General features: G+C 40.3%; 1 protein-coding gene across 1 annotated transcript; it reads left to right on the forward strand.

The window, feature by feature from the left end:
* Nucleotides 1-12,359: 12,359 nt before the first annotated feature.
* Nucleotides 12,360-13,435, forward strand: LOC140835321 (uncharacterized). Its single transcript, XM_073200812.1, has 2 exons — nt 12,360-12,683; nt 13,076-13,435. The coding sequence occupies exons 1-2, from the start codon at nt 12,360-12,362 to the stop codon at nt 13,433-13,435; spliced, it is 684 nt and encodes a 227-aa protein (XP_073056913.1).
* Nucleotides 13,436-17,622: the final 4,187 nt, after the last annotated feature.

Raw genomic sequence — 17,622 nt, forward strand, 5'->3', positions numbered from 1 at the left:
ACTTGGAAACGCAAGTACCGGAGCTGTCGTCAACTTATCTTTCAACTCTTGAAATCCGCTCTGACATTCATCGGACCACTCAAACTTCACAGTCTTCCTCGTCAGATTGGTTAACGGCAGGGCAATTTCGGAAAAATCTGAAATGAAACGACGATAATATCCCGCCAAACCAAGGAAACTGCGTACCTCTGATACAGTGGTACGGATAGGCCATTTCTGAATCGCCTCAATCTTCGTCGGATCAACAGCTAAACCATCTTTCGAGACAACATGGCCTAAGAAAGAAATTTGCTCCAACGAGAACTCATATTTCTTCAACTTAGCATACAACCTCTTCTCTCCCAGCAACTGAAGAACAACTCTGAGGTGTTCTGAGTGAAGCTCTCTAGTCTTGGAATAGATCAATATGTCATCAATAAAAACAATGACAAAACTATCCAAATACGACTTGAACACCCGGTTCATAAGATCCATAAAGACTGAAGGAGCATTGGTCAGACCAAAAGACATCACAAGAAATTCATAATGACCGTACCTGGTCCGGAACGCCGTCTTAGGGATATCAGACTCCCTAACCTTCAACTGATAATAGCCAGATCGCAGATCAATCTTCGAAAACACTGTAGCCCCATGCAGCTGATCAAACAAATCATCTATCCGTGGCAACGGATATTTATTCTTGATAGTCACTTTGTTGATCTCTCTGTAATCAATGCAAAGACGCAAGGACCCATCTTTCTTCTTGACAAAAAGAACCGGAGCTCCCCAAGGCGGAGAACTCAGTCGAATAAAACCTTTATCCAAAAGATCCTGCAACTGCATCTTCAACTCCTTCATCTCTGTAGGGGCCATTCTATACGGAGCCTTAGAAATAGGAATCGTACCTAGAACTAGGTCAATCACAAACTCCAAATCTCTGTCCGGTGGCAAACCCGGCACATCATCCTCAAATACATCAAAGAACTCTCTCACAACATCAATATCATCAATATCCAACTTCACAATTCTATCCATATCAACAATCGAAGCCAAAAACCCATCACAACCTCTAAACAGCAACTTCTTAGCCTCAAGACACGAAATAAAAGGGACGACCAGCGAAGTACCTGCACTGGGGAGCATACCTTCCATATTGGCATCATCTGCAAATGTCGCTGTCTTAGCAACACAATCAATCACTGCACGATAGGTTGAAAGCCAATCCATGCCAAGTATAATATCAAATGCGACCATTGGAATAACAATCAGCTTATCATAAACCACTCGCTCATCAATTTGAACAGAGCACACATACACAATAGATGTCGGGCACAACACGTCCCCCGAAGGCAATACAATATTAAAGTGGAGGGGAAGAGCAGAAGGAACTATACCCAAATATCTCAAAAATAGTTCATACATAAAAGAATGTGTAGCACCTGTATCAATCAATGTCGTAGCTACTCCCTTGAAATTAAAATAGTGCTAGAGATCACAAAAGAATCATGGTTTATACCTTCCTTTGTCATGGTAAAAATGCGACCCTGCACCTTCACTTTACTCGCTCCTCTTGGACAGTCTTTGGCAATATGGCCTGCAGTGCCACATCGGTAACAAGTATGAGTACCAAATCTGCACTCTCCCCGATGATGTCTAATGCACTTGGGACACAAAAGCTTCTCAGGTTCAAATGGAACTGCCGGTGGTTTAGGACTCAGCTCTATCTTGCCTTTCCCCTTGAAACGATCCTTTCTTCTTATGTTTGGACCCTGGCCTTTCTGAGCAATGGCCTGCTGCCTCGCTTGTCTTTCCCTAGCAATGTCTTTCTCATCTTGCTCACCCAACAAAGCCTTAGCCACAATCTCTTTGAATGTCACAGCCTTCGACATGTTGATATCCCTCCGGATTTCTACTCGAAGGCCTCGAATGAAATGAGCACCCTTATCTATGTCATTGGAAGAAATATACGGGGCAAACAGACAGCCCTCCTCGAATTTAAAGATGTATTCATCAACATTCATACTTCCCTGTCGAAGCTCCAAGAACTCCGTCACCTTCCAAGTTCGAAGTGCATCCAGAAAGTACTTGTCATAGAAAATATCAGTAAACTCTTGCCACTTCAATGCTGGAACATCAACACCAACCTTAGTAGCATTCCACCAAATGCGTGCAGCTTTGACTAACATGAATACTGCACAACTGATTCTGTCCTTTTCTTCATAGTTGAGATGATCGAAAATATCCTCAAGTGCCTTGATCCATTCTACGGCCACCAACGGATCAGTGCTTCCTGCAAATTCAGGCGGATCCATCCTCTTGAAAGCAGTAAAGATCCCATCGGTACCAATCGCTTGTGCCACATGGCCTCTACCCTGTCCTCTACTTTGGCCTGTACTTTGCATACACAGCAACTCTTCCTTCGTCATGATAAAGATGCGACCCTGCACCTTCTCTTTACTCGCTCCTCTTGGACATTCTTTGGCAATATGGCCTGCAGTGCCACATCGATAACAAGTGTGAATACCAAATCTGCACTCTCCCCGATGATGCCTACTGCACCTGGGACACAAAGGCTTCTCGAGATCAAATGGAACTGCCGTTGGTTTAGGACTCGGCTCTATCTTGCCTTTCCCCTTGAAACGATCCTTTCCTCTTTGACTTGAACCCTGGCCTCTCTGAGCAATGTCCTGTTGTCTTGCTTGTCTTTCCCTGGCAATGTCTTTCTCATCCTCGGCCAACAAAGCCTTGGCCACAATCTCTTTGAATGTCACAGCTTTCGACATGTTGATATCCCTCCGGATCTCTGCTCGAAGGCCTCTAATGAAATGAGCACCTTTATCCTTGTCGTTGGAAGCAATATACGAGGCAAACAGACAGCCCTCCTCGAACTTCAAGATGTACTCATCAACATTCATACCTCCCTTGTCGAAGCTCCAAGAACTCAGTCACCTTCCTAGCTCGAAGTGCGTCTGGGAAGTACTTGTCATAAAACAGATCACTGAACTCTTGCCACTTCAATTATGGAACGTCAACACTAACCTTGGTTGCATTCCACCAAATGCGTGCAGCTTTGACTAACATGAACACTGCACACTGATTCTGTCCTTGTCTTCGTAGTTGAGATGATCGAAAAAGAGCCTCAAGTGCCTTGATCCATTCTACGGCCACCAACGGATCGGTGCTTCCTGCAAATTCCGGTGGATCCATTCTTTTGAAAGCAGTAAAGATGCCATCGGTACCAACTGCTTGAGCTACTTGGCCTCTACCTTGACCTCTACCTTGGCCTGTACCTTGCATACGCAGCAACTGTTGGATCTGCTCACTATGGACCTTGGCTTGCTCTTTCAACAACTTGCCGAACTCATCGACAACTCTAGAGGAAGAACTATCCTAACCCTCTACTGCTTTCCTCTTAGGAGGCATAACTCCTACAATGTGCTCACATAATACAAATCAATAGATAACAATGAATAGATGTAGAAGAAGACATACCCGGACAGTTGAAAGTAGACGAAGTCATATGCATTGGTCCGAAGAACGGTGCTCTAATACCACTAAATGTGACACCTCTGACCCATTTTATAGAATAACAGCGGAATTTAAAATTTTTCTTTAAAGGGAGGAAGGATTCAAAATACATTTTCAATATATGTACCATCAAAAGAATATACATGATCCAAAAAGTGTTGCGTCAAAATACTAAATATCATTTTGATCATGTATAACAAAATAATCTTCCACTTCCTTCCATCTCTATATGCATATGACCTCGGCTTCAATCAAAGTCCTGGTTCGTTGCTCTTATCTGCATCACATGAATAATTGAATTGAGTATAAAACTCAGCATGTGGAACTCTTACATAGCAATGTACATAGCATACTCAGTAAAACATGGCTTTAAAAATATTAAATACCATCAACTCTGAATCATGAATAACATAGCAATAATATAACAATAAGATGGTATTTCTCTTTTCTCTGTTGGATTGATATCTATATAGTATCTCTGTCTCTGTACCTATATCCCATCGATATAAATCGATAACTCTGAGGGATATAAGCCTATGGTCGTTGATCAACTAATTGCATGCAATCTCTGACTATGTATCTATTAATCCATAAATCATTTAAACTCTCTTTGGGGCATTTAATCAAACACTTTGTAAACTCTTTTCTCTTGTATTCCCTTTTTCACAATTGAGACATTCAATTGTCTCAAATATACAATCAAGTAATTCAATACATAATATGGATCAAATGGAAGGGAATAACATGTTAAAACCATTGAAACACAATACATATACTATCATGTGAGCACAAGAATGAGATTCCACTTACAACCAATTAAGAACACCTTCAACAAAAACCCTTGGTACACAACCTACACAATAAATCATAAATTACACCATCAACATCTCAATAATCTAACAACAATACCAAAGAAGCCATAAAACCAACACAATCCACAAACCCATATCATCTCTCATACCAAAACCAAGGAATAACTATACCAAAATGCTTACCTTAGCTCCTAGAATCCAAGAGAACCTTACTCTCACAACAATAATCCACCAAGAGTCTTGAATCAAAGAAAGGAAATGAAGAAAATGGAACCCTAGCTCACCCCTTGAGAGGAGAAATCGAGAATGAGAAGTAGAAATGAGGAAATAAGAGTCTACACTTGCATTTAAACACTTAAAATTCGAAAACACGCTTTCACTATCCATCGACCGCGGGTGCGCTCCAACATGCACCGCGGGTGCGCTATGCCCTCGGCATCACAACCAAAAATCTGAAATGGTCGACCGCAGGTGCGCTCTGAAACTTACCGCGGGTGCGGTGCCTCCACTGCGGGTGCGGTAACACTCACACCGCGGGTGCGGTGTCCTCACGGCAAACCCATCAAAATTCATAAATAACGACCGCAGGGATGGTCCTCTTACTGAGCGCGGGTGCGGTCACCCCTGAAGCCAACAACCAACTCTACACAACAAAGATTGAGTCGAAACACTGAAACAAAACAACTACACCACAACTAACAACGACAATACTAAAACCCAAACATAACTCTTAACATCACACTAAACTAAATCTTAACCAATTAATCAATAATCATACAAAAACATAAACCGTACCATACACCAGGCTTGGCTATTACAGGAGCTCCCCAAGGCGAAGAACTCGGCCGAATAAAACCTTTTTCCAAAAGATCTTGCAACTGCGTCTTCAACTCTTTCATCTCTAAAGGGGCCATTCTATACGGAGCCTTTGAAATAGGAACCGTACCTGGAACTAGGTCAATCAAAAACTCCACATCTCTGTCCGGGGGCAAACCCTGCACATCATCCTCAAATACATCCGGAACTCTCTCACAACATCAATATCATCAATATTAAACTTAACCATTCTATCCACATCCACAATCGAAGCCAAAAACCGATCACAACCTCTAAACAACAACTTATTAGCCTCAAGACACGAAATAAAAGGAAGGACCAGCGAAGTACCTGCACTTGCGAGAATACCTTCCTTATTGCCATTATCTACAAATTTCACCGTCTTAGCAACGCTACCAATCACTGCACGATAGGTTGAAAGCCAATCCATGCGAAGTATAATATCAAACGCAATCATCGGAATAACAATCAAATCGGCATAAACCACTCGCTCATCAATTTGAACAGAGCACGCATACACAATAGATGATCGAAAATCGCCTCAAGAGCTTTGACCAACTCTACAGCCACCAATGGATCAGTGCTTCCTTCAAATCTGGCGGATCCATTCTCTTGAAAGCAGTAAAGATCTCATCGGTTCCAACTGCTTGAACCACTTGACCTCTCCCTTGACGTCTACCTTGGCCTATACCTTGCAAACGTAGCAACTGTTGAATCTGCTCACTATGGACCTTGGCTTGCTGTTTCAGTAACTTGCCGAACTTGTCGACAACTCTCGAGGAAGAACTATCCTCCCCTTTGAAGCCTTTCTTTTAGGAGGCATAATCCTACAATGTGCTCACAAAATACATATCAATAGATAACGATGAATAGATGTAGAAGAAGACATACCTGGACCGTTGAAAGCAGACGAAGTCATATGCATTGGTCCGAAGAACGGTGCTCTGATACCACTAAATGTAACACCTCTGACCGGTTTTAATAAAATAACAGCGGAATTTAATATTTTCTTCAAAATGGAGGAAGGATTCAAAATACATTTCAATGTATAATCAAAAGTATATATGTAAGGCTCGAGAATTTGATTACCGTAATATGAAATTATTTGACGATAATTATTATGATTTACTGGTAATTGAGATGTTTTTATAAACGGGATGGATTAGACCGGGAAAGACAGAAGGAAATACGAAATATGTGCGAGGACAGTACACCTCGCGCATATGCGCGACACGGATGTGCGCATATGCGCGAGATGGGCAGAATACCTCGCGCATATGCGCGAGCAGCCAAGGAAGTTTTATGCCGAGACAGTAGGTCTCGCGCATATGCACGAGTATAGGACGCGCATATGCGCGAGCTGATAAATATTCGAACAGAACTCTCGGCGCATATGTGCGGCGCTTGGGCGCGCATATGCACGCGGCATGCAGAACAAAAACAAGCCACTTGCCCCCTAATATGTAACGTGTATATATATATATATATATATACTTACAACCTGATTATCTTTCAGAAGAAAGAAAGGAAAGCCGAGGGACTTCTCAATCGTAAAGTGGTGTTTTCTATAAAATCCGTCCGTCCGATTTTGAATCTGACTACAGTACTGTGTTCGTATTGACGCAGATTACAACTGGACGTAAGTTTCGTTATGTTTAGACATGATTTGTAATTATTATATTGTCAGAATCGAATATGAATCATATATGGTGTTTTTGATACAGTAGATATCGTATATTTGAAATCAGATTGAAGAACAGACTGTTTATGTAATTATTATGATTTTCGGAGTTGGTTTGGATTGGGATTCGATATCAGAATTATATTGTGATTGAGATTATGAATTGTACTGATACTGATTATGAGTTCTGGTATTATATCTGTGATGTTGAGATTGACGGGGTTATCGAGACTGTATGGTTATGCCGTCGAAACATCAGTTGATTAATATTGATCAGATTCGGTATTGATTTAGATTGTATTGTTGTGACATATGTCGATTGGCAGTGATCAGATTATGTTTTGATTTGAGTATGGATCAGAACAGGTTTTGAATTAAATTATATATTGATATTGTATTTATTCGATTGTCATTACCAGATGGAATATGGACAGAGTTGAATTCGGGACTCCGTCTTCGTTAGATCGAGAAAATAAAGGTATAAATTAATGTTGAGTTGGGATTGCACAACTCGAGTGAGGTTTGACTCGAGTTTCCCTAAATCACACACTTTATTTTATTGCATTATTATTTGCAATTGAATGTGATTGATATCTTTGGTCTATGGATGTATAGACAATGTATGTCTTGAGTCATAGGCGAATGTGCCTAGTCGTAGACATTTGATCTTGTGACAGAAGGGCCGGATAGTGAGGACTCGTCACTGGCCCATTGCACTTTGTCGCAGGATAGGATATTGGTGAAAATGCCAAAGTCTGTGACGGTTAGGTCAGGACATCGGACGTTTGGCTATATCGGAGTGGATAGAACTTGAGTCTTTTCTATTACTGATGTTCGATATGGAAAGAGCCAAAGTCCGTGAATTAGAACATACCACCACCCCGATCGGGAGTGTAGTTGGGTGTATGTTCTTATTCCGATCGTGATCCCTAGATTAGTCTCAGTCTGAGAATCACGGAGAGTGATTCGTTGCTTGATATTGAATTATGTTCATGATGATGGTACATGTTTAGAATATGAGTTATTCTTGATATTGATTCATGTTTAGGGTTATAATACATGTGATGAATATTTGATTCATGTTTCTGATTTTGATACATGTTAGGAATATCTGTTATATGCTTTTATATTGTTTTTATGATTGCATGTATACATGGTTTATACTGAGAATGTAATTCTCACCGGAGTTATCCGGCTGTTGTCTTGTTTGTATGTGTGCATGACAACAGGTGGGGTAGGATAAGGGTCGAGAAGAGAACGAGACTGGACTAGATAGCGTGGAGATCCTGGCTCAGAAATGGACTAGGATTCAGTACTTGATCTATAGTAATTGAAATCTAGTTTAATAGGAATGTATTAAGTACTAGACTTGTACTTTAACTTTAATATGTAAATTAGACTGCTTTACATTACGTTTCCACTCTGTATGTTAAAAAAAAAATTTATGTCCCACATTACATAATTGTTCCATTTGATATTAAAAACGATTAAGGAATGATTAGCGTCCGGGTCCCCACAACAGGTGGTATCAGAGCATTAGGTTCCAGAACAGTAGGTTCTAGAACTGTAGGTCCTTGAGACTGAGATAGAAGAGAATGAGCGGGGTAGATTGAGTTTTCTTTTCCAGCTTTTGATTGCTAGTATGTGATTTATTATAATGTTGAATTACATTGTGTGTGCTAGCACGATAATATGTTTTACTATTTTGTTTGAAGATACATGTTACCTGAATATCTGAGTTGATTTGGTAATGTGTATTATTTGGAAATGAAACGGAACCCATTCTTGATCAGAGGTAAGCTGATCAGGAAGGGACTGAGACGGATTTGTCTCATGTGATTGTGAACTTTTATGATTATCAGACATACCTCCTCGAAGAATTCCGGAACGCGGTAGTACGTCGACTGATCAGATGGATGTGTCAGAAACTTTGATGGAAACACAGTAAAAGAAGTTTCAGTCGTTACAACCGCCGATTCTGAGAGGTACTGAGACAACTGATGATTGTGAGAATTGGTTAGATGATATAGAGATATTATTTGATTCACTGGATTACTCGGATGAGCGGAGAATTAAACTAGTGCCCAACTAGTTACACGACGTTGCAAGGAGTTGGTGTATTACAACCAAAAGAGTATTAGAACAGCGTGGTACGGTGATTACGTGGGATATCTTTAGAGCTGAATTCTATCGAAAATTTTTCTCAGTTTCGTACAGAGAGGATAAGAGAGCAGAGTTTGAGAATTTGAAACAGGGCCAATTGAGTATTGAAGAATATGTTGTTAAATTCTCTACCTTATTGTGTTTTGCTCCTCTTATAGCTGGGAATGATGAAGCTGTAGTAACTCAGTTCATCAACGGATTAAATCCTGAGATATTTGCCTTGGTGAAGGTAGAGCGACCCCATCATTTTGCTGATGCATTGAATAAATCAAAGAGAGCTGAGGCAAGTTTGATTCGACAACGAGAAATGTTGGATGTGTTCCGACCCCAGATACAGCAATCGCCTCTCAGATTTGATAGCGGCAGTACGAGTGGGAAGCAAGATTTTCTGAAAGTTCGAAAGAAACAGTTTTAGAAGTTAGGAAGCGGACCGAGCGGTTCGTCTAGCTCCAGTTGTTCTAGCCCGAGTTATACTTGAGTGTATTGCAGTACTTGCGGAGGGAGACATTCCACTGAGCAATTGCAAAGAGTATTTGGTAGTTGCCGTATCTGCCGACAGTCAGGAAATTTTGCGAGAGTATGTTCACAGAGAGGTTCCCGAAGATTCCCGGGAGCAGAAGTGTTTGGTGGTAGCGATCGAGGAACAGATCCAGGATGCACTTGATGATGTAGTGACAGGTAATTGTTCTTTGCGATCAATTTGCATATGTATTGATATATACTAATGCATTCTCTACGATTATTTTTGATTGAGTTGCATTGATATATGTTTATCTATTGGGTCTGTATGTACTGTAGTATTGATTTATTTACCTTTTGGAGGAAAGGTTGATATCGGTGAATTTTGTGATACATCGTATACTGCAGTAGGATGAGAATGAGATCGAGTTAGATTGTGTTGTAGCTTATATTGCACTGGTGTTGTCTAATTTTGGACTGCATGATTGATAGTGTTATGCTGACCTAGTACAGAGATATTGTAGATTCTTGCCAGGAGATGGTAAGATTCGGACCAGAAATGGCCGAAGAATATACGAAGTACGGTAAGGATTTTCGATTTTGAATTCCTTTGATTTCCGTATTATTTATGACTCGGTGATTATCGAAAGAAATGGAGTAATTCCTTATGTATTCAGTTGATTATTGAAATTGAGCATATCAGGAGCTGATTTGCCAAAAGCAGGAGCATTGCTATAATTTTCCAGATTGAGATGTCGAGTTTGCCTTATATCAGGAAGATTGATTTCAGCCTGGATTCGATATCAGTTCTGTGTATGGGTAGATAAATCCTGTGTTCAGAAGTGTTCTGATGACTTTATGCTCGTTTTATCTATGAAATTTTGATATATTCGCAGCGTATGATTGAATTGAATTGAACAGTTGAAATTTGTATTGAATATTTAGGGAACTAAGATTGTGGTATAAAGAATTATTCGAATATGATTCTTGATTGCAACAGATTGTATTCAGCAAGGATTCATGAACCCATTGGCTAACGCCATCCAACCACCATCTGAACTGCAACCACGTGGGATTAAGTACCATTACGAATCTCTCAGAAAGAATCAAGTTCCAACTTTCGATGGGAACCCAGACCCAGAGGTCAGTCACAACTGGCTCAAGAACGTCGAAACACAACTACATTTACTGGAAATACCTGAAGAACTGAGAGTGGAGGTTGTAACACCGTTTTTGGAAGACCGAGCTAGGAAATGGTGGGAACTGTGTCGCCATCTTTGGCAGAGGTGGAGGAGATCGCATGGCAGATCTTTAAGAGAGAATTTTTTAAACAATACTATCCTGCTGAATTTCGACTACAGAAGCTGAGTGAATTTGAAAATTTCAAACAGGCTCCGGACATGGCAGTAATGGAATACACTTCCCGATTCAAAGATCTGGGAACATATGTCCCAAAAATCATGTCGGATGAAACGTTAAAAATGCATTGTTTCAAGAAGGGACTAAACAGTCGAATTCAGTCAGCATTGGCAGTGTTCAAGCCAAACAGCTTTGCAGATTTGATGGGCGCAGCAATGAGCGCAGAAACTGATATCAAGCGGCGCGAAGAAGAAAACAAGAACAAAAGACCGATGAGCAGTCAATCTACTCAGAATGGTCCCAAGTTTAGGAAACCAAATTATTCGAGTGGGCCTCCAAGAGGAAATTTTAACAGTACTGGCAATAGGGAAGGAAAGTGGTGCGACACCTGTAAACAGTATCATATCGGAGAATGCTATCGGAAGATAGGTGCGTGTTTCAAGTGTGGACAAGTGGGTCATAGGATAAAAGATTGTCCAGACAACAAGGACAAAGGGGCGGGAGCCAGCAAGAAAAATTAAAACAAGACCAATGCACGGGTATATGCAATCACCCAAGAGGAAGTTGATGATACCAATGAAGTGGTGGCAGGTACTATCTTACTCAATGAAATGCCTGCTTATACCTTATTTGATTGTGGTGCTACACACTCATTTGTGTCTAGAAGGTTTGCTAAGAAGCTTAAACTCGAACATGATACTCTTAGTGAACCATTAAGAGTAGCAACATCGGCAAGTAAAGTAATTGAGACCCAAAAAGTGTATCGAAACTGTAAAATTTGTATCAGCAAACAAATTTTTGAAGCAGAATTGATTCAACTCAATATGGTTGAGTTTGACATCATTCTTGGAATGGACTGGTTAGCTAAATACCATGCCATTGTGGACTGCCAAAAGAAAAATATTAGACTCTAGACTCCTCATGAAGAAGAGATTTTATACCACGGAAAATCAAAAGAAAGAAAATCTCTGTTATCTGCCTCACAAGTCTGGAAAGCCATAAAAGGAGAAGAAGAAATTTATTTAGCAGTGATCCATGAGGTCAAAGAAGAAGTTCCAAAGTTGGCGGATATTCCAATTGTTCAAAAATTTCCAGACGTTTTCCTCGAGGAACTACCGGGAGAGATACCAGATAGGGAAGTAGAATTTTAAATCAATTTGGTCCCTGGTGCTGCACCAATATCAAAGGCACCATACCGAATGGCTCCAGCCGAATTAAAAAAGCTAAAGGAGAAACTGCAGGAATTACTAGACAAGAAGCAGATTCGCCCCAGTGCATCCCCGTGGGGAGCCCCAGTGCTTTTTGTAAAGAAAAAGGACGGAAGCATAAGACTATGCATCGGCTACCGGGAGTTTAACAAGATCACCATAAAGAATAAGTACCCACTCCCGAGAATAGATGATCTTTTCGATCAGCTAAAAGGAGCCAAAGTTTTCTCAAAGCTTGATCTAAGATCAGGATATCACCAGTTGAAGGTCAAAACAGAGGATATCCCTTAAACTCCTTTTAGGACAAGATATGGACATTACGAATTCACAGTAATGCCTTTTGGCCTAACAAATGCTCCCGCAACATTCATGGACTTGATGAATCGGGTATTCAAACCATACCTTGACAAGTTTGTAGTTGTCTTCATAGATGATATCCTTGTATATTCACCAAGTGAAGAGGAACATAGAGAACATCTGCGTCTCACTTTGCAGACACTGTGTGAGAAGGAACTCAATGCCAAATTCAAGAAATGTGAATTTTGGTTAAATAGTGTGGCGTTCCTAGGTCATATAATCTCTGAATTAGGGGTGTCAGTAGACCCTAAGAAGGTAAAGGCAATCAAGGATTGGCCACAACCAAAGACAGTGACTGAAGTAAGAAGTTTTCTGGGTTTAGCAGGCTACTATAGAAAATTTGTGGAAGGATTTTCTTCGATAGCCATTCCACTCACCAAACTTACTCAGAAAAATTCAAAATTCATTTGGAACTGAAGCTTGTGAAAAAAGTTTTGAAACTCTGAAGTCAAAATTCGCATTCACACCAGTACTAGTTCTTCCGAGGATGGTACAGTGACGCTTCAAAGGGAGGATTAGGGTGTGTGCTTATGCAAGAGGGTCAAGTAATTGCGTATGCCTCACGGCAATTGAAACCATACGAGCAGAATTACCCCACTCATGATTTGGAGTTAGCCGCAGTAGTTTTCGCGCTTAAAATCTGGAGGCACTACCTTTATGGAGTAAAATGAGAAGTTTTTACTGATCATCAGAGCCTCAAGTACATTTTCACTCAGAAGGAATTAAACATGAGACAAAGAATGTGGATGAAACTTCTCAAAGATTACGATTTGGTAATCTTCTATCATCTGGGAAAAGCTAATAAGGTGGCAGATGCATTGAGCCGGAGGAACACCGGAAAGGTTAGCTTATCATCACTATCAGTGCAGCCAGGTATCCAAGAAACCATCAAACTGAAACAAAGTCAAGACACCAGTATCTTCAAGATAAAGGAACAAATGCAGGAAGGAAAGATGCCAGAATTTCAAATTGATGAAAAGGGTTTCCTCTGGATGAAGGGACGATTGTATGTGCCAAACATCGATGGAATTCGAGAAGAGGTAATGGAATGAAGAAGGACGTAGCAGTTTTCGTTGCAAAGTGTCTAATCTGTCAACAGGTCAAGGCAGAGCATTAGCGGCCTGGGGACTTCTGCAACCATTGGAAATACTCGAGTGGAAGTGGGATAACATCTCTATGGACTTTGTAGTCGGGCTACCAAGATCGAGGCTGGGTCACTGACAGAATCTGGGTGATCATTGATAGATTAACCAAGTCTGCACATTTCTTACTAGTGCGGATGAATTTCAACTTAGATAAGCTGGCTACATTATATATGGATAATATAGTAAGACTGCATGGAGTACCAGCGAGCATATTATCTGATAGCGATCCAAGATTCGTATCTCGATTCTGGAAGAGTTTTCAAAAAGCCATGGGAACTAAAGTGACTCTTAGCACGGCCTATCACCCACAAACTGACAGTCAAACTGAGAGGACAATTCAAACCCTCGAAGACATGTTGAGGGCATGTGCATTAGACTTTCATGGGAATTGGAGTGAGCAGCTACCGTTAATCGAGTTTGGCTACAATAACAGCAACCATAGTAGCATTCAAATGGCTCCGTACGAGGCATTGTATGGCCGAAAGTGTAGATCACCTTTGTACTGGGATGAAGTCGGAGTAAAAGATGTTACTGGACCAGAGCTTGTTCAACTAACTGTCGATAAAGTAGCCATAATCAAAGAAAGGCTCAAGGCAGCTCAAGACAGACAAAAGAGTTGGGAAGATTTGAAGAGAAGACCGTTAGAATTGGGAATCGGAGAGAAGGCTTATATCAAGGTTTCACCAATGAAAGGAGTGGTACGGTTCAGTAAATCTGGGAAGTTGAACCCAAGGTATGTGGGACAGTTCGAAATCCTGGAAAATGTGGGAACTTTTGCTTACCGACTAGCTTTACCACTTGAGATGTCCAGAGTACATAATGTTTTCCACATCTCACAAATACAGAAATATGTTCCGGACCCGAGCCATGTACTTAAAGTTACACCACTGATGATCGAAGGTAATCTGAATGAGGAACTCAAATATGATGAAGTCTATATCTGAATAGTGGACACAAAAGACCAAGTGTTGAGACACCGGACCATCCCATATGTCAAAGTACAGTGGTCAAATCATACCGAAAGGGAGGCCAATTGGGAACTTGAAGAAAAGATGCGCTCACAATACCCTTATTTATTCAATAGTTCAAGCTGATCCAAGTTTCGAGGACGAAACTTTCAAAAAGAGGGAGGGATGTAAGAACCCACAAATTTCGACCGAAGCAAATCAAGTAAGTAATATGAAAATTACTTAGAATAAGTTCAGCAATTTTCGTTTCAACTAAACAACTTGAATAATAACTTAAATTTCATCAAATTTAACTCGACAAAGTAGATTCTAAGCTCGATGAATAGTTCATCGGGATGCTAAGCTACAACTAACTGCATCCATCGAAGAGTTTTCACGGGAGGAGTAAAACCCCAGCTCAAGGACGCAAACTTCCAGCTCGAAGAAGCTCAACCAAGCTTGTCCTAACAAGACCATAAAGAGAGCTAAAAGATGAGCTAAAGATTTGGACAATTTAAGTATGCAAGAAAATGACTCTTGAGTAAACCCATAAAGGAGCTATGGGATTAAGCTAAGGGTTAAGGCAAAGTTATGGTGTAAGAAATGATCTTTGGAATGCTCAAGGTGACTCATGGGGATAACCAAACCATATTTAATATTGCTTGGGCACCAAGTGGTCGACCAAGGGGAGTTCAAGGGGCATAATTTCTCTATAAATACTACACCATGGGTGAAGAGAAATGCATACCAAAACAATCTCCCAAGTTTCGGCCACTCCCTTCCACCATACTCTCCCAATTTTTGGCCAAGCAAACAAAGAAGAAGGATGAAATATTTTCGTGCAGTCCAGTACTGGAAATCTTGTGCCGAAGTGCTGACCGATCAAAGACAGTGTTTGTTAGAGCTGCGTCGAAGTACTGTCGAAATTTCAAAAGCAAACTTTGAACAAAAAGCAAGTAAGTGGGCTTTTGTTATGTACTTCGTTTGTATTTTTAAATCTTGAATATATAAGTTATGACATGCATGAATGTGTGTCCTCATTTTCGAAAACAGCATGATATCCGTCTTTTAAAATTTCTATCGATTATGTGTTCTCTTCTATGCTTCGAAATTCGTTGATTCCGCTGTGTCCGTATGAAAACTCTGAAAAGTGAAAATCTGAAAAGTTCTGTCTGTTACTTCTGAAATATTTGTTACACTGTTACGATTCGAATTTGAAATGGAACGAGAATTGTGATTAATTTTGGCTCCCAATGGTGGGTATAAAACCATTTCTGTATGGCCCCCAATGGTAGGTATAAAACCATTTCTATCTGGCCCCCAATGGTGGGTATAAAACCATTTTTGGCCTCACCCCTTAGAGTAGTAACATATTGGGGACAATTTGACCATGGAGATGAGATGAGTAACAGTGTTTTGTTTGTTCTGATATGATCTGTTCTGAAGAATCTGTTTCTTTCTGAAATATCAGTCTCATGTTCGTGTCTGTAATATTTGAAAGATTGTTAAAGAATTGTTTTAAAGGATTATGTTCTAAATGTATCTTCGGAAATCGATCGACACCCGCCACTTGCTGAGTGTTTCCCAAAACACTCAACCCTTACAATTTCAGATAAAAATGAAGAACAACTGAATGAGGAGGAGCAGGAAGCGGTCTGGGGATGGTGATCGAAAGAAATGTTCAAGAATTGAGAATTTTAGTCTTTTCTTCTGTTTCGTTTCCGCAAAACTCTGATGTAATTTTTATTTCTATTGTCAATGTAAAGACAATGTAATTTATGTAAAAGACTTGTTTTTGGCATTTCGATACGAGGTTTAATTGTTTTCAAGTAATTGTTAAACAATGCCGGATGTTACAGACGCTTTGCACACGGGGCGTGACATGCGGTACTCAGATGTAACTTCGTACCTAGAGCTTGCTGCAAACTGTTCCAAAAGTGCGAAGTAATTAAACCGAGGATCACGGTCTGATAAGATAGACTTTGGCACTCCGTGAAATATGACCACTTCTCTGACATAAATCTCTGTCATCGTATTGTCTTTACTTCATCTTGTACGGAATAAAACATGCTGATTTGGTTAATCTGTCAATCACAACCCAAATCGCATTACAACCTCGGGAGGAACGTGGTAGCTTTGTCACAAAATCCATGGAAATGTGATCTCATTTCCATTCTGGACTAGATAAGCTATGCAAAAGATCTCCTGGTTTCTTTCTTTCGGCTTTTACCTGTTTGAAATTAAGACATCTATATACAAATTTGGCCATATCTGCTTTCATCTGTTTCCACCAAAACTGTCTTTTCAAATCATTATACATCTTTCTGCCACCAAGATGAATACTAAATCGACTACTGTGCGCTTCTGACAAGATCTATCCTTTCAAATATGAAACATCTGGCACCACAAGACGATTATTCACATATAACACCCTCTCACGAACATGATATTCAGACCGATGCCCAAATCTGACCATCAAAATTGATTTCTGAACATTCGGATCAACCTTCTGAGCTTCTTTAATTGTCAAAATCAACTCTGGTTCAACTTGAACGGCATATAATCTCAGATGTTTACAATCTGTCTCAAATACCAATCCAGAAAGACAACAATCTTCATTCAAATTTGTAACACCAATCGTCGATAAGGATAAAGAATATACCCTTCGACTCAGTGCATCAGCTACTGCATTAGATTTTCCCGGATAGTGAAAGCAGACCGGTTACGGTGGCCGGAAGCGCAACGGAAGTCAAAAATTTTAATTTCAAGCATGAAATTTCGGCCACCTTGGTATTTTTGTGCAATATTTACAAAACAAATACCATAATACATACATAGGGTGTTAGAAGAGATTTACCTATCAACCCCTTGAGGTTGATGTTTGGCTCCAACTAAAGTGTAAACACTTTAGCTCTTCAAAGGATGGAAAAATCTACAAGCTCACCTCCTTTCCTACAAGAATTAGGCCCAACACTAAGCAAGGTAAAACCCCTCTTGATTTGCACTAGAAAATCAAGAGGATTTTTCAATGAGAAGAGAGTATTCTCCAACAAATGAAGAACACAAGAGAGAAGAAAATTTTTGGAGAAAAATTGCCCAAAATTTCGGCCAAGTTGGAAAGGTAGAATGAGGGAGTGAAGTCTCCTT

The sequence above is a fragment of the Primulina eburnea genome, chromosome 6 (assembly GCF_022965805.1).
Source record: "Primulina eburnea isolate SZY01 chromosome 6, ASM2296580v1, whole genome shotgun sequence".
NCBI lineage: Eukaryota > Viridiplantae > Streptophyta > Magnoliopsida > Lamiales > Gesneriaceae > Primulina > Primulina eburnea.